At 42.1% G+C, this 25,288-nt stretch overlaps 1 protein-coding gene and 1 long non-coding RNA gene across 3 annotated transcripts in view; one reads left to right on the forward strand and one right to left on the reverse strand.

The window, feature by feature from the left end:
* desi2 (desumoylating isopeptidase 2) overlaps positions 1-22,252 on the forward strand; it is a 46,796-nt gene extending 24,544 nt beyond the window's left edge. For both annotated transcript variants that reach the window (XM_064950299.1, XM_064950300.1), the window contains exons 2-5: positions 4,305-4,377; positions 6,357-6,450; positions 18,082-18,223; positions 21,230-22,252. In XM_064950299.1, coding sequence (XP_064806371.1) covers positions 4,305-4,377; positions 6,357-6,450; positions 18,082-18,223; positions 21,230-21,499 — 579 coding nt within the window. In that variant the 3' untranslated portion in view covers positions 21,500-22,252. The remainder of the gene's footprint in view (positions 1-4,304; positions 4,378-6,356; positions 6,451-18,081; positions 18,224-21,229) is intronic.
* On the reverse strand, positions 7,347-24,961 carry LOC135523547 (uncharacterized). The gene is made up of 3 exons (XR_010452837.1): positions 24,669-24,961; positions 22,827-24,310; positions 7,347-12,664 (listed from the first exon to the last, which is right to left on the reverse strand). It is a non-coding gene; the product is annotated as an uncharacterized LOC135523547 (long non-coding RNA).
* Between the last annotated feature and the right edge of the window lie 327 nt (positions 24,962-25,288).

A 25,288-nucleotide genomic window follows, 5' to 3' on the forward strand; every position in this document is an offset into this window, starting at 1 on the left:
TGACCCCAAGCATACTTCCAAAGTTGTGGCAAAATGGCTTAAGGACAACAAAGTCAAGGTATTGGAGTGGCCATCACAAAGCCCTGACCTCAATCCCATAGAACATTTGTGGGCAGAACTGAAAAAGTGTGTGTGAGCAAGGAGGCCTACAAACCTGACTCAGTTACACCAGCTCTGTCAGGAGGAATGGGCCAAAATACACCCAATTTATTGTGGGAAACTTGTGGAAGGCTACCTGAAATGTTTGACCCAAGTTAAACAATTTGAAAGCAATGCTACCAAATACTAATTGAGTGCATGTAAACTTCTGACCCTCTGGGAATGTGATGAAAGAAATAAAAGCTGAAATAAGTAATTCTCTATACTATTGTTCTGACATTTCACATTCTTAAAATAATGTGGTGGTCCGAACTGACCTAAGACGGAATTTTTACAAATGTCAAGAATTGTGAAACTGAGTTTAAATGTATTTGGCTAAGGTGTATGTAATCTTCCGACTTCAACTCTACCTGTACATTTTCAGATTTGTTGGTATTTTGGTCCATTTTTGAATTGAGTATTTTCAAAAAGTAAACCATGTCAAACTTGATGGAAATGTATGTTTTCTTTAGTTTATCATACTACTGTTATCAAAATTTTGTATGGATTTTAGCCACTATAAAATGGACATGCATCAATAATTTCAAAGCTCACTACATTGTACATCATTTCAAAGCCCATTTCATAGAGAATGTTACAAACTTGACCACTTAACTTAGACCCAATGACCATCTCTTCAAACTAATTAGACGTTTGGTAGTCTTAATTCCGTGTACTTGTCTTTAACCGCTATTTGCCGAAAGTCACACTTCCAAAGCGTAAACAATTTTTTTCTCAGATTCAGAATAATATTCTGAATAATTATATTCATATTCACCAAATTTTGTGTGGTTATCATTACATATATTTTCCAGACTTGCCCAGAGGAATTGTTGGTATGTTTTACATTTGTTTTATTCTAGATAACATTTTATTTGTAAAAATGAGGCAAAAAATGCATTTTACATACAGAAAGATTAAAAAAGTATTTATCCATAATCTGCTCTGGAAAATTCCGGTTCCGCAGTGTCTTAACAAGGTTTAGGCTGACTGCATCCAGTGTCCAGATTTTTTTTTACATTTGTGTGGTAAACCTTTATTTTCAGAATGTAAAAGGCTGCTACTACAATTTCAATAAAGGAAAATGTCTGTACATTTCAGCTGTTTCCAAAACTTTGCTTTGCTATAAAAATAAAAAAACATACTAAAAAAGTGTTGGCTCAAGGAGAAAATTTTGTTTACACTGCCCTGTTTAGTTTGGCAACTGTCGGGCGAGTGTTGTGTGCTTCCTCTGGAGGGAGTGGTCTAGCATGACAAGTTTGCAAGTTTACATTGCAATAATTTGTGTAGCCGAGCGTATTTTTACGAGAATTCTTAGTCGTCTGAAGACCCTCTTTGTTAGGAAAGAGGCTCCTGTTATTCTGTGTGATTATGCTATAAAAAACTTTTCCTATCGGTATGAATCTTTTTTTCTGGGAGACTGCAGTGGGAGGCAGGAGGCTGCCATTTAATTAGCAGCTGTCAAGCTCTCTCTTCTCTCTGAGTTGTGACGCATGCTGTTAAGGACATGACAATGTGTGTTAGCAGGGGTGTGTGCAAGAGTAAGAATGGGGAAAATACAGGCTTATTACAGTAGTCTACGGGTTTTCTGTCAAATAGACAAACGAACATCACCTTGAATAACTTGAAGGTGAGTAATGGCTTGGACCTGAAAGTGACAGACTGAATCCACTGCAATGACACAGACGGGCCTGCCAACAATATAATGATGTGGCAGTTCTAACGATCCGTCCGTATTTAATCTACAGAGGTGGGCATGACCAGATTGTACAAGTAGATCAAATTACTGTCCACATCGCTCACAGGAGGTTTTAATCAGGGATCTTTTGTCACTTAATTTATGTCCTTCCGCATATGCAGACATGAGCACTGAGGAGGCTTTTGGACTTCTGGGAAGGGGGTGTTATGCATTTATGCACGTCTGTGCGTGAGTCCAATTGGTTTCCATGGCTACCTGGGGATAAAGGCGTCTGCATGCTTCCGAGCCGAAACAGTTCATGCATACACTGAGTATACAGAACATTAGGAACACCTTCCTAATATTGAGTTGCATCCCTTTGCCCTCAGAACAGCCTCAATTCGTCTGGACATGTATTTTACAAGGTGTCAAGTGTTCCGCAGGGATGCTGGCCCATGTTGACTCCAATGCCTCCCACAGTTGTTTAAGTTGGCTGGGTGTCCTTTGGGTGGTGGACCATTCTTGAAACACACAGGAGACTGTTGACCTGGCACATACTACCATACCCTGTTCAAAGGCACTTAAATATTTTGTCTTGCCCATGGCACACAATCCATGTCTCAATTGTCTAAAGGCTTAGAAATCCTTCTTTAACCTGTATCCTCCCCTTCATCTTCACTGATTTGAAGTGGATGTAACAAGTGACATCAATAAGGGATCATAGCTTTCATCCGGTTCAGTCCTTCATTGAAAGAGCAGGTTCTTCATGTTTTGTATACTCAAAATATAATGTATATTATGATAACATTTTGTGACGTGTTGGTCTTCGGCAAGGTTTGCTTTCTCCTGTTCATGCGCACATTTTTCCCTGAGGCAAGCTGATGTTCGGTAGCTGAAGTCAACTCCCCTTCGTCGGTAATTGGTCAACAGTAGGGATTCTTCATTGAAGTGTTGTCATTCAACGAGAGACCTGGTTTCATACAAATGTTTTCACTTGAGAAATACTATACCAAACATCTTAGTTAGATGTAAAATTGTGCGACTAAGACCTCGGCATAGTCCTATAACTCAATTTTTTTATTATTTTATCTTGGATTAATTCAGACTTTTGATCCTGGTTACAACGTCTTAAGCGGGACAAATGGCACTATTGCAACTTTTTTCTCGTTTTTCAAGTGAAGGTCTTTTTAAGGGAGTACCCGTGGCACAGATGTTCACTTCGCCCAGTAGAGGTCTGCTAGGAGCAAATCAAACCTAGTATGCACATGCTTTGTTAGGTCACTGGCACTTTGGTTTTCCAATTTTGGCTCGGAGTCAGTCTATGAAGCGCTCCTGTCTGTATGTCAGATCTGACATACTGCTTTGTTCAGTGGAAGGACTGATGGTCCAGATGTAACCTTTCATATTTGTAATTTCCCAGGCACATCTCAGTTTGAGCTCTGAACAATGTCAGCAATGTAGACTGACTGCTTGGGACTCTGGGGCATCGACCAGAGATGGAGGATTTTAGTTCATAGAAAACTATGCTCTCCGATTTTGTGCTGTTGGGCAGTGATTTATTGTTGTCTTGTCTTTCATTTAGAATAAGTGGATTGAGAACATGAAGTTAGGGCTATAGCCTAACGCGTACTGGATAACCTTACATTACACAAAAATATCCCAGAAATGTCCTATTCAAAACAAATTATGAGGGAGGTAACATCTATCTTCTGCTTCTCCTCCAGTTGTCTCTCAGCACACTGAGGGCATGTGGAACTCCGTTAGAGTTAACGATCATTAACATGCTCCATCTTAGACTCCCCTGTTTGCTGGCACATCAGAGCCCCGTGAGGCCTAATAAAATGGTTTTTCTTTCAGTAGAACAGAGCCTTCAACCTCCTTAGATAATGACACAAGCTCTCTTACTGATGGCTCTCTCCATCAACTCGGAGCAGTAGTAGGACCGGGGACCTGGCTGATGAGAACACGGTGGCACCAGATGCCAATTAAAAAATCTAAATAAAATCTATTTATTGGTCACGTACACCATATGCAGACGTTATCGCAGGTGCGGTGAAATGCTTGTTTCTAGCTCCAACTGTGCAGTAATACCTAGCAATAAAATAAAGAACCACATAATCCAGAAAAATAAAGAAATTAAGAAGTATCTGAACAAGCAATGTTAGAATGTAATATAGAATTGGTATGATGAATATGTCATCATACACTGTCTATCAACCTATCATTATCAAATGCATACATGTATCATTACTGAATAGAGGGAGAATGCACATCATCTTGCAACATGATTAGTCTTTTGCTCACTGTTCAGACTGTCAAGCTTGTGTTTTCCAAACACTGTCCTTTCATAGAAAAGTGACTTTTACATGTTTTATTCACACCATCTGTTAACCTGTTGTAAACATTTTAAAGAGTCCCCTGTGTATTACGCATACTTTTCGTCTGTAGGCAGTCGTAATGATCACGGGTGTTTTCGGTTTTCTTTCAGTACTGGATCAACGAGTTCACCACCAATCTGGGAATTGGCGTCTTTCACTCAGGGATCGAGATCTACGGCAGAGGTAAGGAAACCTCCCCGCTGCTATTTAACAGCCCTGGGTGGGGCTGACTGACCAAAGCTCAATCACACAACCAGGCACTCCAGTGAACTGCTGGGCTGTCAGGTGCTGCTGGGTAGAACTCCTCTGTCTGCAAGGCCTCGTCAAGTAGAGAGGGCATTTAGTCCGATACTATGGTACTATTAGTACCTGACATCAGGACTGTAACAGATGGTGGTAGAAATAAAATAAGGATAGAAGTATGAACTTGTAAGAAGAGTTTCAAATTGTTGTAGGTGCTAACTCGTCTTTCCTCATTGCCTACACGTCTCAGATCCCCCCCTCCCAAATACAAGCCACATCAACCCAACCAGAGGAATCTTTGTTAGCTAATTACCAGCTTCACTACAAACCAGACACACACTTTTGCCATTTTATTGTTTCTGGCTGTTTGTTATTCAGGATCAAATGGGTTCTTCCTCTAATTAAAAAAATAGACCCAGCTAAATTACATTGCTATGAGCTGCACTGCAGATATTGCGATTAGCAAGATTCAAGACTGCTGTCACACACAGAATCTGCGCATTTGCCCACGTTCGTTTCACGGTGTTACAGCGTGGTAGCCAGGGCACCAAAATCGCATAGAAGTTGAGCCTCACCGTTCACGTTTCACTCTTAATTCTTGCGGAAATTGACCACCTGGTTTACTGTCTGCGTCTGTCATATCTCTGAGTCTATCTTTTTAAAACCGCTTTATTCTAGAATCAGCCTCCCAGTTGCTCTGTCTAGCCTGTGTGTCTTGGAGAATTGGCCTTCAGCCAGGATGTGTTCAGCAGCCACTGCTTTATTGATCAAGAAGGAGAACTGGAAGTGTTATTTTAGTTGAAAACACTGGTGGTTCAATCTGTTAAATCAGCGTCTCGCCTGTGGTTTCAACCTCACAGCTCAGCCTATTAAAAGCTGCTTTCATCTATACATTTTAAAAGAAAGCTCTGAGTTGAAATATATCCTCATGGCAACCCCTTCAGTTGCATGGTAGGATGGACCTGGGTATTTCTAATGCCTGGCTTGTTTACCCTTAATTGAGCTGATTCAGGGAGACTGACAATCCCAGCAACAGATGGTGTGGATTAGGCACATAATTATTGCCTTTTACATTACTTTATGAGCAGCGCAAGCTGGCAATTATTTACTGTGTGTCTGTCTTTATGAGAGTGTGAGTTTGCCAAAACTGACACTGTTTATACATTCTGTGAAATGGATGTGCTGTGTGTATCTATGTCATTCATGGAGAAAGTGCATGAGTTATTGTAATTTAGCACAAGCGTTCAGATCAGGAGTTGGTAGCAGGCTGGATGAGTACATCAGAGGGGTGGGAACAGGGTCTTTGGAGATCCCCATCCGCTACATTCATCATGGAGCTGGGAGCTAGACGGACTGATAGCGCTCGACACGGACTGATAGAGCTATAAATACCTACCGCGTCTGCGACTTGGCTTCCTCAGACTGCCTACAACAGACTACAATACTACCCCACCCGCCCTACACTCACCTCAAACACAGCAATTCCATTATTTTACTTTTAGATCTGTGTATGTTGTTGTGAATTGTTAGACATTACTGCACTGATGGAGCTAGGAACACAAGCATTTCGCTACACCGCAATGACATCTGCTAAATATTTGTATAGGCCCAATAGTTAGATTTGATTTGATCACTGGTCCACACTCACCTCAAACACAGCAACACCACCGCCACCCACCCCACAATCACCGCCACCCGCCCCAAAGTCACCTCAAACAGAGCAACTCCACCCGCTCCAACTCATCTCAAACAGAGCAACACAGCCCCACACTTACCTCAACACAGTAACACCACCCCACAGCCCTGTTAATTTCCCACCAACCTCTACTAGTACTACTGTTATGTGCTATGAATCTTTGTATAGTGTGTTTGACTTCCTCTGTGTGATCTGATCAATGGCCTGACCTTTGACCTTTCAGAGTTTGCCTATGGAGGACACCCATATCCATTTTCAGGGATATTCGAGATAACGCCAGGGGATGCCACAGAACTCGGGGAGACATTCAAATTCAAGTGAGTATCATGGCTTAAATCGAGGGCACTTAGGGTTTTCTCACTGTATTTCGAAAAACAAGGTATGGTTAGTTGCCAAATACTTGAGCTAAAACATGAGAACATTCTTAAACCTGTTTGAAGTGGAACTAGTACTGTTGCTGACGTATATGTTCGTTCTTCACTGCTTGTGATGGATTCTGAACTGGTCATTTCTATTCATATTGGTAAAGTTTATTTTTTCTGTTTAAAGCGGAACATAGGATCACGAGAATACTGTGAAGTCACATAGGATTTCTGCTTTAAGCGTCACTGAGAGTCACATCAATAGCTAATGGTTACTGACAGATTTTTTTTCTTCAATTGTTTTGGAGACAACCTGCAAGGCCAATTTCTTGTCTTTATCTTGCAATAATTTTGTGACAATAATGCTCCCTAAAATGGTCATCATTATATACTGCCTTCTTGTAAAAGACACTCTGCCGTGTTGAAGTGTCGAGCCTTTACAGCTATGTTCAATGAAGCACACTGTTACAATGACAGTGATGGAGGTGGAAGAAGAGGAAAATCCCAGCTGGACTGACATAGAATGTTATGAATACACTTGACCTGTATAAGAGTACAGAAGAACGTGTGTGTGTTGGGGTGTTTCTACAGCGTGTCATTGCAGATGTGCATGCATTCATGCAAGGCCCAAGTTGGTGTCTGGCTACTTTTGATTGTGTGTGCGTGCCTGGTTAAGTCTGTGTGTACTGTATGTGTGAGAGCCTGGTTAAGTCTGTGTGTGGGGCTATATAGCTTGTTTGCATAAGTTATGCTCTAGATCAAATCAAACTTTATTTGTCACATGAGCCGAAAACAAGTGTAGACCTTACCATGAAATGCTTACTTACAAGCCCTTAACCAACAGTGCAGTTCAAGAAGTGTTTAGTTTATTTGGTAAATATTTTCTTAAGTAAAAAATAATTAAAAAGTAACACAATAAAATAACAATAACGAGGCTATATACAGGGTGTACCAGTACTGAGCCAATGTGCGGGGGTACAGAACCTATGAACCTCAGCTATCATAGTTGTTGTATCAACTTCAAGTCTGAAATGCATTAATGAAGCCTATGGATAGAGTAGAATATAATAACTCTATTGTGCCAAGGATACATATACTGTAGTTATTACCACACATGAGACCCCCATATTGTAGCCTGAACATTGAATACTACACTGATCATGTACTTTTCCTTGGCAAATAAAGGTGCAGTTCAGTTATGAATCTCTGTGACATTCTTTTTCAGTCATATCCAATACCAGGTGTATCAAACTCCATTCTTTGAATGATGCTGTGTCTGCATGTATGTATTACAATTATACACTTCAACAGTGTTTACCGCTCCTGGGACATCAATGATTACACATTGTAACTATGCAATAGACTAGAAACATGATTTTAGTAAAGGCTGATTAATAATTCATATATACATTCTGGGAAAAAACTGCATCTAACTCCCTTCATCTGCATTAATCTGAGGACACAGGATAGTATTTTAATGAGATACATAATTTCAACCAGTGGAGAATGTGAAACGCTTGATTGAAAGTTCATTATCCAGGTGTTATACATACATAATACATGCATTATAATTGTAATATTATAAATACGAGTTCAATCTGTACATCAATGCACTTATTGTGTGCATTATAAAATGAGAAAGAAAGACTAGGTGGGGAGAGGTGTAGAAGACAGAAAGGGAAAGGGAAAGAGATAAGAACAGAGGCAGACCGCATATGATTAATGAATTACAGTGCTACCCTAATTCTCTCAGTTCATCACAATTAATTAAATGTTCACATACACATGGTTAGCAGATGTTAATGCGAGTGTAGCGAAATGCTTGTGCTTCTAGTTCCGACCATGCTGTAGTATCTAACAATTTCACAACAACTAACTGATACACACAAGTGTAAAGGAATGAATAAGAATCTGTACATATAAATATATGGATGAGCAATGGCCAAACGGCATAGGCAAGATGCAGTAGATGGTATAGAGTACAGTATATACAAATAAGATTAGTGTAGGGTATGTAAACATTATATAAAGTGGCATAGTTTAAAGTGACTGGTGATGCATTTATTGCATCCAATTTCTAATTATTAAAGTGGCTAGAGATTTGAGTCAGTATGTTGGCAGCAGCCACTCAATGTTAGTGATGGCTATTTAACAGTCTGATGGCCCTGAGAAGCTGTTTTTCAGTCTCTCGGTCCCAGCTTTGATGCACCTGTACTGACCTCGCCTCCTGGATGACAGCGGGGTGAACAGGCAGTGGTTGTTGTCCTTTATCTTTTTGGCCTTCCTGTGACATCAGGTGGTGTAAGTGTCTTGGAGGGCAGGTAGTTTGCCCCCGGTGATGCGTTGTGCAGACCTCACTACCCTCTGGAGAGCCTTGCAGTTGTGGGCGGAGCAGTTGCCGTACCAGGCGGTGATACAGCCCGACAGGATGCCCTCGATTTGTGCATCTGTAAAAGTTTGTGTTTTTGGTGCCAAGCCAAATTTCTTCAGCCTCCTATGGTTGGAGAGGCGCTGTTGCGCCTTCTTCACCACAATGTCTGTGTGGGTGGACCATTTCAGTTTGTCCGTGATTTGTACACTGAGGAACTTTTCCACACATTCTCCACTACTGTCCCATCGATGTGGATAGGGGGGTGCTCTTCTGACACCACACTCCAAAGGGCCCTCACCGTCCTCTCTGTAGGCCGTCTTGTCATTGTTGGTAATCAAGCCTACCACTGTAGTGTTGTCTGTGGACCTATTGGGGCGGTAAGCAAATTGGAGTGGGTCTAGGGTGTCAGGTAGAGTGGAGGTGATATGATCCTTGACTAGTCTCTCAAAGCACTTCTTGATGACGGAGTGAGTGCTACGGGGCGATAGACATTTAGCTCAGTTACCTTAGCTTTCTTGGGAACAGTAACAATGATGGCCTTCTTGAAGCATGTGCGAACAGCAGACTGGGATAGGGATTGATTGAATATGTCCGTAAACACACCAGCCAGCTGGTCTGCGAATGCTCTGAGGGCGCGGCTAGGGATGCCGCCTGGGCCGGCGGGCCTTGCGAGGGTTAACAGGTTTAAATGTTTTACCCACGTTGGCTGCGGTGAAGGAGAGCTCTCAGGTTTTGGTAGCGGGCTGTGCCGGTGGCACTGTATTGTCCTCGAAGCGAGCAAAGAAGTTGTTTAGTTTGTCTGGGAGCAAGACATCGGGGTCTGCGACGGGGCTGGATTTCTTTTTGTAATCCATGATTGACTGTAGACCCTACCACTTTCTCTTGTGTCTGAGCCGTTGAATTGCGACTCTACTTCGTCTATACTGATGCTTAGCTTGTTTGATTACCTTAGAGGGAATAACTACACTGTTTGTATTCGGTGATGTTTCCGGTCGCCTTGCCCTGATTTAAAAGCAGTGGTTCGCGCTTTCAGTTTTGCGCGACTGCTGACATCAATCCACGGTTTCTATCCACGATTTCGGTTGGGGAAGGTTTTAATAGTTGCTGTTGGTACAACATCACCGATGCACTTGCTAATAAACTCACTCACCAAATCAGCGTATACTTCAATGTTGTTGTTCGACTATCCGGAACATATCCCAGTCCACGTGATCGAAGCAATCTTGAAGCGTGGAATCAGATTGGTTGGACCAGCGTTGAACAGACCTGAGCAGGAGCGTTTCCTGTTTTAGTTTCTGTCTATAGGCTGGGAGCAACAAAATGGTGCCGTGGTCATATTTGCCTTTATGGAGGGCGAGGGTTGGCTTTGTATGCGTCGCCGAAGTTAGAGTAGCAATGATGCAGAATTTTCCCAACCCAGGTCGCGCATTCGAGGTGCTGATAAAAATTTAGGGAGCCTTGTTTTCAGATTAGTGTCTCTAGTGGTGTCTCCTAACCTTCGGGCCAACTGGGGGCCCAAGGCCGGTTATCTTAACTTCTTTTGGCTGCAGGGGCAGTATTGAGTAGCTTGGATGAAAAGGTCCTCCGTCTCAGTTGCTAATATATGCATATTATTATTAGTATTGGATAGAAAACACTCAAGTTTCAAAACTGTCAAAATATTGTCTGAGTATAACTGAACTGATATTGCAGGCGAAACCCTGAGAAAAATGAAAACAGGAAGTGGCTTCTATTTTGAAAACTCCATGTTCCATAGCCTCCCTTTGCTGGATTTAATTGGATATGAACCAGAATCTTTTTCCTATCGCTTCCTCAAGGTGTCAACAGTCTATAGACAGTTTCAGGCTCTTATTTTGAAAAATGAGCCAGAACGATAACATTGCGTCAAGTGGTCACATGAGTTTTTTGCTCGCGCAACAATTTGGATAGGTATTGCATTTCCCTCTCCTACTGTGAAAGACGTTTGCGGTTGATATATTATCGATTTATATATTTTTAAAACAACCCGAGGATTGATTATAAAAAACATTTGACATGTTTCTGTGGACATTATGGAAACTATTTGGAATTTCTGTCTGCATTGTTGTGACCGCTCTTTCCTGTGGATTTCTGAACATAGCGCGACAAACAAACTGAGGTATTTTGGATATAAAAATCATCTTTATGGAACAAACGGAACATTTGTTGTGTAACTGGGAGTCTCGTGAGTGAAAACATCCGAAGATCATCAAAGGTAAGCGATTATTTTTGATTGCTTTTCTGATTTTCGTGACCAAGCTTCCTGATGCTAAGTGTACATAATGTTATGTTATCGATAAAATTACACACGCTTGGATTGCTTTTGCTGAAAAGAGTAATTTCAATCTGGCACGACAGGTGGATTAACAAAAGGCTAAGCTGTGTTTTTCTATATTGCACTTGTGATTTCATGAATATAAATATTTATTGTATGTAGCGCTATGCTATTCAGCGGTTGTTGATGACACTTATCCCGATAGGGGGATTGCAGCCATAACAAGTTAAGAGTGGGTGAGGTGGCAATGACACGAATCGCTTCCTCTCTCATATTAAAACATACCTGCAGACGAGAGACAAATGGGTAGAGAGAGAGAGCATGATTAAGACTTGTTTTTTTTTTATTCTAACACGGTCAGTCATCATAATCATCAGGAGGTGAAATGCAAAACTGACCTTGGATCATTAACTCCGGGACTACTACATCTCTGTATTTCAATGTAAAGCATCTCTTTAATAATACTTCCTTGTTGACCCGACCAAGTGACCTCCCACCTATGATTGTGTTGTGCCCTCTGTGTCAGCCATTTCAGATGCAGGAGGGGTTTACCAACACAGCTGATATAACCTAGAGTATTTCGGGAGAAGGGGATGAAGTGAAGGGGAGAGAGAGACTGTTATTGTGTGTGGTCTAACCTGGTGTCCACACTAAGTGGTTACAGAGTACTTTATGCTGAAAAACAGACACATGAGGACAAACAGGAGATGTCATTATTAGACATAAATACCACTTAAAGTTTGATGATAACTTGATCATTTGAATCAGCTGTGTAGTGCTAAGGCAAAAACAAATGTGCACATGTGTTTGGAGCATTCCGAAATGCCACAGCTGTTGAGGTGTCAGGTTCACCTTAAAGGGTGATTATTCCAACTCTCTGAAAAGGTAGGAACACATATCCCACACAGAACAGGTGGATAGAATTCGACAGGTCAAGGTATCCTTCCTCCAAACTGCAGTAAGTTGTAGTACTGACATGTCACAGCACTCCAAACATCTCTCCATTAGTGTTCCACTCAAATCTCCGTGGCCCTGTGGTCTTCCTCCATGAATAATGAACGCTGAGGTGGGTCTGAGGTTATAGAAATGCAAGTTGTGTGTGGCTCTGAGGTGTCTGCATCACATGCATTCCAAAACCTCTATCGGAGTAAACCTGAAACGTTTAAATATAGAGGGCTATGTCTCACCACTTGGTTATTGCAAGGCTAACCCCCAGGGAAATCATGACTTGGCAGCAACAGATAGACATTTTTCATTGGACTGAGTGTTTGTGGTGTAAATCTGTAATTTAGCAGCTGACATCTTTAAAAAAAAATTATGAATGCATGTGAGACAGGTTCCATGTACAACAAGACAGGCAGAGAGGAAGAGAAAAATAACACAAAACAGTTTAACTACCTCTGGTTACGGACACTTTTGGCAGCAATAAAGCTTCCACGGCCTGTTCCTCGGACAGTGAACATCTGGCAATATCTACATATTCGACCCCTTGATCAGCTCGCTCTCTGAAAGTAAAGAAAATAGGTTATTTTTTTGTAGATATGAATACAATAACTGAGATATGACCGTTCAATCTGAAGCAGCAGATGTCATTTTCAGAATACATCAATACAGCACAGAAAGCTTAACACCAGACTGGTATTGTGGTTGTTTACTAGGTGATGGGAAATATGCAATATGTATAACAAAATTATATACTTCTTTGAAAATCCATCTATACCGCCAAAGATGACAATGTATCTTGAAAAAGATCATTGGAATTAAAAGTGATGTGTTTAACCTATTAACCTGCTTCATTATTTACAGTTGAAGTCGGAAGTTTACATACACTTAGGTTGGAGTCGTTAAAACTCGTTTTTCAAACACTCCACAAATTTCCAGTTAACCTCTTGGATATGTGGGACACTCGCGTCCCACCTGGCCAAAAGCCAGGGAAAATGCAGAGCGCCAACCACTAGCCTAACCACTAGGCTACCCTGCCGCCCCTTTGATGAGCTTCTTTTGTTGGCACTCCAATATGTCCCATAAACATCACAAATGGTCCTTTTTGTTTGATTAATTCCGTTGATAAATATACCAAATGTCCATTTATTTGGTGCGTTTGATCCAGAAAAACACCGGTTCCAACTTGCGCAACGTGACTACAAAATCTCAGTTACCTGTAAACTTTGCCAAAACATTTCAAACTACTTTTCGAACAGTACACTACAAGTGACCCTCTTTCTGAACAGTGCTACTTCTTCATTACACAAAGGAATAACCTCAGCCAATTTCAAGACTGGTGACATCCAGTGGAAGCGGTAGGAACTGCAAGAAGGTCCCTTAGAAATCTGGATTCCCAATGAAAACCCATCGCCTGCTAAATAAGTCTTGCTATACTCACAGACATGATTCACACAGTTTTAGAAACTTGAGTGTTTTCTATCCAAATCTACTAATAATATGCATATCCTATCTTCTGGGGATGAGTAGCAGGTAGTTGAATTTGGGCATGCATTTCATCCGGACTTGGAAGTACTGCCTGCACCCTGTCACCAAGAAGTTAACAAACTATAGTTTTGGCAAGTTGGTTAGGACATCTACTTTGTGCATGACACAAGTAATTTTTCCAACCATTCATTACAGATAATTTCACTTATAATTCACTGTGTCACAATTTCAGTGGGTCAGAAGTTTACATACACTAGGTTGACTATGCCTTTAAATTCCAGAAAATGAGGCAATGTCTTCAGAAGCTTCTGATAGGCTAATTGACATCATTTGAGTCAATTGGAGGTGTACCTTTGGACTTATTACAAGGCCTACCTTCAAACTCAGTGCCTCTTTGCATGACACCATGGGAAAATCAAAAGAAATCAGCCAAGTTGTAGACCTCCAAGTCTGGTTCATCCTTGGGTGCAATTTCCAAACGCCTGAAGGTACCATGTTCATCTGTACAACCAATAGTACGCAAATATAAACACCATGGGACCATGCAGCCGTCATACCACTCAGGAAGGAGATGTGTTCTGTCTCCTAGAGATGAACGTATTTTAGTGTGAATAGTGCAAATCAATCCCAGAACAACAGCAAAGGACCTTGTGAAGATGCTGGAGGAAACGGGTACAAAAGTATCTATATCCTATATCAACATAACCTGAAAGGCAGTCAGCAAGGCAGAAGCCACTGCTCCAAAACCACCATAAAAAGCCAGTCTACGGTTTTTAACTGCACATGGGGACAAATATTGTACTTTTTGGAGAAATGTTCTCTGATCTGATGAAACAAAAATATAACTTTTTGGCCATAATGACAATTGTTATGTTTGGAGGGAAAAGGGGGAAGCTTGCAAGCCGAAGAACACCATCCCAACCGTGAAACATGGGGGTGGCAGCATGATGTTGTGGGGGTGCTTTGCTGCAGCAGGTACTGGTGCACTTCACAAAATAGATGGCATCATGAGGGTGGAAAATTATGTGGATGTATTGAAGCAACATCTCAAGACATCAGTCAGGAAGTTAAAGCTTGGTCTCAAATGGGTCTTCCAAATGGACAATGACCCTAAGCATACTTCCAAATGTGTGGCAAAATGGCTTTAGGACAACAAAGTCAAGGTATTGGAGTGGCCATCACAAAGCCCTGACCTCAATCCCATAGCAAATTTGGGGGCAGAACTGAAAAAGCGTGTGTGAGCAACTTATTGTGGGAAGCTTGTGGAAGGCTATCTAAAACATTTGACCCAAATTAGACAATTTGAAGTAAATTCTACCAAATTCTAATTGAGTGAATGTAAACTTCTGACCCTCTGGGAATGTGATGAAAGAAATAAAAACTGAAAGAAATAATTATCTCTACTATTATTCTGACATTTCACATTCTTAAAATAAAGTGGTGATCTTAACTGACCTAAAACAGGGCATTTCTACTAGGATTAAATGTCAGGAATTGTGAAAAACTGAGTTTAAATGTATTTGGTTAAGGTGTATGTAAACTTCTGACTTCAACTGTATGTATTACCAACTCCAAGTTCATACATCATTGAAAATGTGTCTATGAATAAGTAAGAATAAAAAAGTAAAATTAACTTCTTAAATTTGGTGACATTATACATCTTAGTACCTTATCAATTTATGATTTGTATCAATGTGGATGAGAGACTGGGGAGCAGGAACAGAGTATTTTTGCAATGAAGTGGGATCATTCTGGCAATGATACCTGCACCATCTACACGCTGCAAAGACTCCCTAACTCTTCTCCATTGTACACGATGGCCCATTGCTCTGAGACTTCCTTTGACCATTCTAAAGCCCCCATGGAGCCTCCTCGCCTTCATAGCCCTGACTTTCTGGTCGAACTCTTCGTCTGACATGTCAGAATAGCATTCCCTGACAGACATATTTTGTTCTTTCATCCTTCTGTAAAAAAATCTACCCGTTACACTGTCATGAAATATGATTATATATCGACTATGAAACAAATAGGACATGGCCTGCTTATGAGTTGCCATGAAAGAAAGTTAGATTAATTTATCTGATAACGGCGAGAACAGGCGTTCATGGCTAAATGCTTTTGGTTAGCTTGAGAATAGTAATTGCATGATTTATCATTCTACGGTATGTACGTTACGTACCGACACTGAATCGTAGGAGATATGTAAAAGTTGGATAGAGGACTGCCCAGTGTTGGTTACCTGAGATGCCATCATCTCACAGTCCTTTGTAGAGGTCCGCTATGACTTCCTTTGAATTGGAAAAAAGTTGCTTTCAGAACAGTTATTGTCAAAGGTTTTGCTCTTGACAAAAAGACACAAATGTAGCTCCATAGTACATAACAATTTGCCTGTGAATAACCAGACCGTCATACAAACTTGCTCTGCAGATTCTTGACGCACAACCGAAGGTGCTGCCATATCCTGCCAGCACGCCCACAAGCGCCCACAGAATGACATGTGGAAGAGGGCAAGGAACGAGATGGGAGTAACAACAGTTTGTTGCAAGTTGGGGAGGGGAGCTAATAGCTGAACAATGGACTATTCAACCTTTTACTAAAGAATAGTCTAATAGCCGAGCTAGGTGTGAAACCCACCTATCACAGACCAGATTTGCCCTAACTACCAAGGGATAGCTTGCTACTCAATGTAATAAAGTAATGACTTTTCAAATAAGTTACCTTACACGTTATGTTGGCTGAAAATTTGTTAGCTACGCTGTCGTTACGAACCACATAGCATATCATTTAAAGCAGTATGTACCGGTATGTTAGGTAGCTAGCTAACGTTAGTAATTAACTTAACATCAAACTTGCCAGTAAATGGGAGCCTCCCGGGTGGCGCAATGGTCTCTGTGCCACCAGAGACTCTGGGTTCAAGCCCAGGCTCTGTCGCAGCCGGGTGCGACCGGGAGGTCCATGGGGCGACGCACAATTGGCCTAGCGTCGTCCGGGTTTGGCCGGTAGGTTATCCTTGTCTCATCGCAAACTAGCGACTCCTGTGGCGGGCCAGGTGCAGTGCACGCTGTCCAGGTCGTTAGGTGCACGGTGTTTCCTCCGACACATTGGTGCGGCTGGCTTCCGTGTTGGATGCTCGCTATGTTATGCTTGGTTGGGTTGTGTTTCGGAGGACGCATGGCTCTCAACCTTTGTCCTTCGTCTCTCCCGAGCACATACGGGAGTTGTAGCGCTACAACTCCCGTACGGGCTTGGGAGAGACGAAGGTCGAGAGCCAAGCCTACTCCCGACCGTCACATTGTACAGCGCCATATCTGGACACACCTACTCATTCCAGAATTTTTCTTAATTTTTTACTCTTTTCTACATTGTGGAATAATAGTGAAGACGTCAAACTATGAAATAACACATATGGAATCAGTTAACACACTCTTATTGACAAGGACAGCCTACTCCTTCCTCTCTGTCAGGGAATTGAAACCCGGGGAATTGAAATCCGGCGGGCTGGAGAGCTTTGTATGCATCACTGTGTGTGGAGTGAAGGTCTAGAGTTTTATTTATTATTATTTTTTAATTTTCTGGTTGCACATGTGACAGTTATGCAGCCCCATTGCACCCCATGGCACTCTGCTACTGATGCCAATGAGTAGAACATGTTCTAAGTAAACTTTGTGTGTTTGTGTATCTGCAATAGGAGGATACTACTGGGAGAGACTATAAACACCACAGTCATGTTGGTTGAATGACTCAATTGTTTTGGCGTTCTACTTTTAAAAAATTGCAGTATCTAATATAGAATCATTTCCAGGGGTTGCCTTACTATTGTCACGCCCTCTCACATAATGCCTCCAGCATGGATTTCAAGGTCTCTTTTCCTTAACTTACCTTTATCTATATAGCTCTATGTGCACTACTTATTTGTATATAATGTATGTGAACTCCTGTCTGTATTCTGTCTCTAAATGTTGTCCTTCAAGAGCAGCACCATATTACCAAGTACAATTCAGACTGTGTAAATGTCCTTGGTGAATGAAGTTGATTCTGATCTTCAGATGATGGTGGTTGTTGAGTGATGAGGCTGCTCCTGTCTTAGTACAGAATGCTCCAAAGATACTATAGTGGCTAACACTGTGGTCCACTTCTCCCCCACGGCTCATTTTGGTTAGGCTGAGTCACTCCTGTGACGATGAAGAGCTTCATCTATAATTGAAGTGAACTCTGCCTGTGTAGTCATTGTGCAGATGGTTGTGTAGATTCCATGCATACAGTAGCATTTTTAATCTAAAAGATGACAAAGGGTAGATTATGAAGTCTTAGGCAACATTTTACATCCGCAAAACTGCCCTTGAGCTCGGCAAAAAATCTTGAATACTCACAATAAGTAGGAAGTAGGAATTATAATTTCTCATGGTAAAATGTAAAACATTTTCTTCTATGATGAAAAAATGTTCTTAGAAGTGACCTTCTCTCTCTGTGTTGATCCTGTTCCTGGAATCAGAGAGGCCATTGTTCTGGGCAGCACAGACTTCACAGAGGAGGATGTGGAGCGCATCATGGAGGAGCTGGGGAAAGAGTACAAGGGAAACGCCTACCACCTCATGCACAAGAACTGTAACCACTTCTCCTCAGCCCTGTCGGAGGTAAGGGACGCTCTGAACATACCCACTCTCTCTCGCTCCCTCTCTCTCACCCACTCACGTACATCTATTATTTAAGCCCGAGCTCTCCTTAAGGAAAGACAAAGGCCTATATCCCTGCGTTGTCCAGGGTGCGTCACAGGGCTGGGCTAGAACATTCTAGGTCAGGGTGCCTGGATGTAGTGCCACATTGCCCTGATGTTGAACCTGCCAGGTCCCAGGTCCAGCCGAGCACAGTCTCACAAAGAGAAGAGAAGGAGAATCCCCCACCTCCAACAGGACAGACAACAAATATCTCAACCTGTGTTCAGTGCATTGAGTAGAAGCCAAACAATTTGAGTTTAAAAGTACAGTGTTAGAGCAGATTGGTGGAGCGGGTGAATAATGAGTATGATTACACCCAGCATCTGTGTTGCAGACAGGGATTAGAGAGCTCTGCTACAAGCCCAGACACACTGCCCCAGCTGCCAGGCCTGTCATACACCATTGACAGAAACTCCTCCTGACTCATACACCTACATATGCAAATACAACACACACCTACTAGCAAACACCTACAGACACACTCATTCTCACACACATGCATGCTCACACAATGCATAGGTTCAGGTTACCCCTGGAGACGAGGGCTCTTCCCTTCTCTGGGCTTTGGTCTCATGCTTACTAAATTAACATCCTCCTTGGAAGAGAAATTAAGATTACCATAACATTTGCTCTGCGGTATTTTACAATGTGACTGTTTTGAATAGAATTCCTTGCATAGTTAAATGTTGTTGTTTTTTTTCTCTACTGTATTGACTTATTGACTATGTTTTGTTTATTCCATGTGTAACTCTGTTGTTGTATATGTCGAATTGCTTTGCTTTATCTTGGCCAGGTCGCAGTTGCAAATGAGAACTTGTTCTCAACTAGCCTACCTGGTTAAATAAAGGTGGGGGGGAAAAAGAAAAAGATTTCCTCTGAGAACCCAGTGTAATCGACCCAAATTGTTCTGAGAGAGGAAGTTAGGCTAATTGTCCATTCTTACCGAGCATTCTGCCTTCTCCCATCATTTACACCCCTTGGTCTTGTTGATTCCCATCTTTATAATGAAACACTGCACTAATACAGTGGATATTCACTTCTGTGGTGGTTCCTGTCTATTAGGGGCCATCTTGAGTTGTGAAGTATGTGTGATTGTGTTTCCTGGGGACGTTGAAGAGGGAGGTGACTAATACTCCAGATAGTCTTTGATGTCTATGACACTGATAATGTCTCTGCATTTGAAAGGCAAATGAAGTGGGCCTGATGACACTCTGGATAAGAACATATTTACAGTGAAACCAGCTCCTCTCCCCCTCCTCCTGAAGTGTTGAAACACTCATTTACCTCATTGTCTTGTTAACACTTCTACAACCACACACGTCTAGTATGACAATGTATGGCTATATTGTGTAGACTGAGTCAGAGCGTTGTTTCTAGTCATTTACGACCCCCCCCCCCCCTCCCAAACAATTCTGTGTTTAATGGAAGCAAATCATTATTCAAGATGATATACATACTATGCATAGCCTAGCTATGTACTCTTGTTGTAGAGTCTTCTCCCTATTGGATGATATAATTGTTCAGGAATAGAATGGGAATGTCCTCCTCGGTCTGCCTCAGGCATACAGCGCTTATCTGTTTGACAGTTTCATTTTCTGCCAGCCTGATTTGCTACTGGGATTGTGCACGTTTGCTCCGTAGTGAAGGAATCTTTGAGAGAGAACTTGGAATGGGATTAGCTCTGCAAAGTCCACCACAGATCCCCATCTCTAGGTGTGACAGTTATTTATTTCAGACCTGAATGGTTTCTGTACTGAAATCCTACATCCAGAACGGCAGCCTGTAATTGTCTTTTTCTCTATGTGGTCTATTTTAGGTGATATTTTGCAAAAATTAAGATACTGTATGGGAGAACACAGCATTCCTACTGAAACGGATTACTCAACCGTGGAGAATCAGTCCACTGATTGGTGGCCTCGTTCTCATGGGAAGCATATATAGACATATGTATGTCTGTCATTGGTAGGCTACATCAAGCCTCATGAGCAATGTCTTGCCTTTTCATGTGAAATGTAGGCAAAGACTAACAACCTCTCAATCACATTGTGCAGTTGAGAACATGAATGTCACTGCTCGCAAGGATGTTAACCCATGCACAATTGAAGCCCATCATAGCAGGCTTGTTTGTGGCATTAAGGCTATTTTATAGCTCCATCCCATCAGGCCTCCAGAATGAGGCAGTGGAAATGATTCTCCTCCTTCTCTTCTCTGCCTCAGTGCTGCTGCTGTTATCACACGTGGCTAGTTTTTCACAGCCAGAGGCTTTTCCCATCCAAGACTGGGTTTTTCCAAAATTGAATAATTCAATTTGACGTCAGGAGGACTAAAGATAAAATCTACAGCTAATACCACTTTGAAAGAAAGGGCCATTTGTGTTTCTCTGCATTTACTGGGTCAGTTGTTTGGTGTTCGCTTTAGACCACATGGTTTGAAAATATTGGTTTTATGGTTGCACTATTTTCACAGGAAATATATTTTTATTCTGATGTGAGATTCTAAGTATGTCATAGGTGTTAGAGAAGTGATAGGGGACAGATAACAATTCAACACAGATGTCTTTGTCAGAGTCTCGAACAGAAGTAAACTCTTCCATTCACTCGGGTGATAAAAGGAATGGTCCTTGCTAGTGTCCATTAATGAAGGCATTACATTGTAATGATGTCCGTACTTAGCAAGACGATACAGACACACTATTTTCACATTGAAATGGCACCCAGTCCATCAGATGAATAAGGGTCCAATTGAATATAGTCTAGTGCAGTTCATTCTAATACCTCAAGGACCATTAGCTCTATCCTGCTTAGCAGGGCCAAATGCCTTACCGCTACAGTGTCATCAGATCCATTTCCAGTAAGGCCTAGCACTCTAGTATCAGTGCTGCATGTCTCACTGTTCCACTCTGCACTCTTCCTGTCTGTCCATCAGATCCTGTGTGGCAGGGAGATTCCGCGCTGGGTGAACCGGCTGGCCTACTTCAGCTCCTGTGTGCCCTTCCTGCAGAGCTGCCTTCCCAAGGAATGGCTGACCCCGGCCGCCCTGCAGTCCAGTGTCAGCCAGGAGCTCCAGGGGGAGCTGGAGGAAGCAGAGGACGCCTCCGCCTCTCTGGCCTCCATGAGCTCCATGCCTTCCCCCTCCCTCTCCTCTCCTTCTCCCTCCAGGCTGCCCAGAGTTCCCCGACATCAGCCACGCCGATAGGACTAGTCTCAGGGTTCACCATCGCCTTCAGTGACAGGATCCGGCAGGGCCCCCCCACATGGACAGGCTTACTGTACTGTGCACCACTCTGCCAATAGACACTACCCCAAACCCAACCCACCCCTACCCACCACCCCTGCCTACTGTGCTCCTGATGAGACTTGCCATCCACCAGCTGCATTGAAGCCCTGCCTACACTGCCTTGACTGGCAGACTTGAGGTAATGGCTACAGGCTCAGAGTACTGTTGTTTTACACATAGAAAAACAACATTCAGATCATGTTTTGTCATTTCTTCATTTTCTTGGCCTTTATTTTATATACTCAGGACTCTGAAAAATATTTTATATGTTTTGCTTCATTTGCTTTTCTGACACGTTCGTCATCACTCTATATAGCATTTTTAATCCTCTTTTGTTTACAACCTGTTTGTGTGTGTATGTTTTGAGTGTGTTTTACGATTACCGAGAAGCTACCACCTGGGCCAAACTCCTCCACACTTTTCTTACAACACACACAGCTGATGTCTACCCCCGTGGCAGCTGTGCCTGAAGATTTTTACTGTACCTGCTCGTTGAGCTCTGCACTGTTTCTCTATAGTTGACCTGTTTCTCTCTTTGTAAAGCAGCGGACTCCTTCTTAACCTAGAATATCTAACTTACTTTAGATGTTTTCCACTGTTTTTAGAGTCTTCTGTGTAACTGAAAAGATTTGTATCCCATTTTAAAGTTATTAAAGAAAAATATATGACGTAGATTGTTTTAATGAGTTATAAACTAAAGCTGTTCTCCCTACTGAGTGTGGTGCTGATGTCAGTATAGCTTAATTCCATTTCTAATAGCCAGGAGGGAGTCAGCCTATTTGTATGCTGTCTCCCTCCTCCTCCATCTGGGCTGCTGCTGTTGCACTTGACTGCAATAACATCTCTGTGACGGAAATGTGATTGGCCTCCATTGTTTGGGATTGTACTTGGCACGTACCTTTGGCTATTGAACAACACTTAACTTGTATTAACATGAGTTTTCCTGTTGAAGTAGCAGTTGTTTTCCCACAGTATATGAAGGCTCCAGACTGATTAATGTTAGCAAAGAGAATCTGTAGATTTCCCACCATTCATGACTAGAAAAAAACTAGATTCAAGCTTACTGTATTTTCTCTCAAGATGTTAAATGTTCTGTGAAATGGACCTACCTGCTCAGGATGTGCTACCTCAATGGGGATTTTCATGGAACTTTGTGAGATGTAGAAGTTCTTGAAAAGTGAGCTGTCCTTCATAACTCAAAAGCCATAGAGCTAACTACTGAATGTAATCCTTAATATTTACTCACTGTGCCTTTTTGTCGCTAGATACGCAATCCTGTTAGCCAGAATTTCCATTTGGAATGAGAACTTAGATTGTCAGACCACCAGGTCCTTGAGCGGTTGCTGGCAGTGTCAACTGTTCTCATCCAGATCTCTGTGTTGACATGTTTTCACCAGCCAAGGCACCAAAGGACCAAGTCCCCGAGATCTACTCTGTGGTGGTGACGTGAGTGTCACACTGCAGATATAGCTGTCGTGATGGCCTTTTCCTCTGGAAGTCCTGTTTCTGTTACACCTCTGAGGTGTGATGACCCCTAGTGGCGTAGTGAACACATTGCTCTGTGGAGTTTTAATGAAAAATATGTCCATGAACAGTGCTCTCTGTAGCATCAGTTTATTGAATGATGAGGATGAATTTATTGAAATTGATCTATCAAAGTCAAACAACCATTTTAAAATTATTCCTAAGCACCATTGTAACAGGAGAGGACGATTATTGACAGAATTGAGGAATTCTGAATTTGAATTGATTTATAGTCCGTGCTAAAGGCGTGTCTCAGTGACCGTCTCTGACAGAGTAACCACAGTCTGTGCCTCCTCTGGCTGCCGGCTCAGCTTTTTACAGCAAAGTAAGGACTCCACTACCTCTCTGGGGCCCTTAGTCATGAAGATGTAGAGGAACGGGTCCACTAGAGGATTCAGATACAGCAACAGATTGGCAATCAGCCCTAAGTAGCATACTTCCTCCTTCAACGACTCGAGCAGAATGTTCAGAATGAAGGGAAGAAACAGCACAGTATAATTGGTTAGGATTGCCGCCAATACACCCACAGACCTTTTCTTCTCCGCTGTAGAAGTTGACCTGAAACATAGCAACGCTCTCCATGAGTCGAGGAAGAAAAACAACAGAAAAGGGAAGGGAGTGAGAAGGGCCACTGCAAACCAGAACAAGTATTTAAACACTGCGAGGGCCAGAACAGCAGAGGGCGCTCCCCACATAGCCAGGGAGATGATGAAGGACTGTTTAAGCTTGCTGCAGCAGCTGTAGCACTGGGGGTACATCACCAGCAGGTGTCGCTCTTGTGCAATGCAAACCATAAAAGTAATGTTGGATATGATGCCAAAATAAAAGATCAGTGTAGCAGTGTCAGCCGATAGGATACTCCCAGTAGCAGCCTGTGGTCTTCCAATGAAACTGAAAATGTCTGAAACAAGAAGACTGATGACATGGACAGGAACAGGGTTGGGACCCTTGACCAGGTTCTTCATTGTGTAAAGGGCCAATCCAATGGCAGGTAGCCCAACGGCAAAGGTTATCCAGCCAATGACCTCAGCAACACGGTCAAAAGTATTGTCAGTGTTGTTTGTGTTGTTGTTAACATACCCTATATTCATATCTTTATCCATGGCGTTCTGGTCATTTGAGCTGGTTTATGATATATTTTTGTGGTGTTTAGTTGCATTTACTGGTATAGTCATTTTGTGACAGTGTCCTCTCATCTTTCACACACTAGAATGACAGCAACAGGAAGAATGTATTAAATACCTTTAGAAGGAGTATGTGTACAACATTTTAAATATCACATTTGTTTAGTCTGTCAGTGACAGCCTATAGTACATTCTAGGCTACAAACAGCACATAGGCATTCTCCCAAAATCACTTCTATGTCACTCTACTTGTCCTCTTTAATAAGACCATGCTCTAACTAGCTACTGTTACTTAAAGGCTACTCACATACTTCCGTCCCGTGTTCATGGAAATTTTACATTTAAAATGTTTCCTCAATTCCATTCATCCCCATAGCATTTAGATCATGTGGTACTGCCTCCCCTTGCCAAAAATAGACAGAGATAATCCATGGCCTTACCTGAAGTAGCTTTGGAGAGAACCGTATGGAAAGAGCGTTGTGAGTTCCTCCTCAGTGTGTGTTACCTTGCTGTTGATGGGTGAACGTCAATTACTGTACCTGGATGATCCCCACAGTAGATGATGCGTCTGGTACCAGGTCCGTGCTATGAATTGGATTGATTTGCTTTTGGCTTTTTTATATAAATGTTTTATTGGTGCTGAATAGCATGGTCACTTGTCTTCCTAGAACTGCTAGATAAGCGGTTTCACAGAAGCTATACAGTCTCACATTTCCCTAAGTTCCAGTTGAGCTATGCTGATGGTATTGAAATGAGTCAATTTGCATTTTGTACTTTCCTCAGTCAATAAGCCAGGGCCTAGTTCCTCCTAACAGACACTGATGTCATTTAAACACATTCCTGGAACATATCAATGAATCTTAAAGAAACTCAGTCATCCTAACCAACAACACTCAAGAGTGGTTGAACTCATGAACTTCCCTGTCAAAGAACTACAGTACCAGTCAGAAGTTTGGACACACCTACTCGTTCAAGGGGTTTTCTTTCTTTTTTTCTACATTGTAGAATAATAGTGATAACATCAGAACTATGAAATAGCACACATGGAATCATGTAGTAA

The sequence above is a fragment of the Oncorhynchus masou genome, chromosome 31, assembly GCF_036934945.1.
Source record: "Oncorhynchus masou masou isolate Uvic2021 chromosome 31, UVic_Omas_1.1, whole genome shotgun sequence".
Classification (NCBI taxonomy): domain Eukaryota; kingdom Metazoa; phylum Chordata; class Actinopteri; order Salmoniformes; family Salmonidae; genus Oncorhynchus; species Oncorhynchus masou.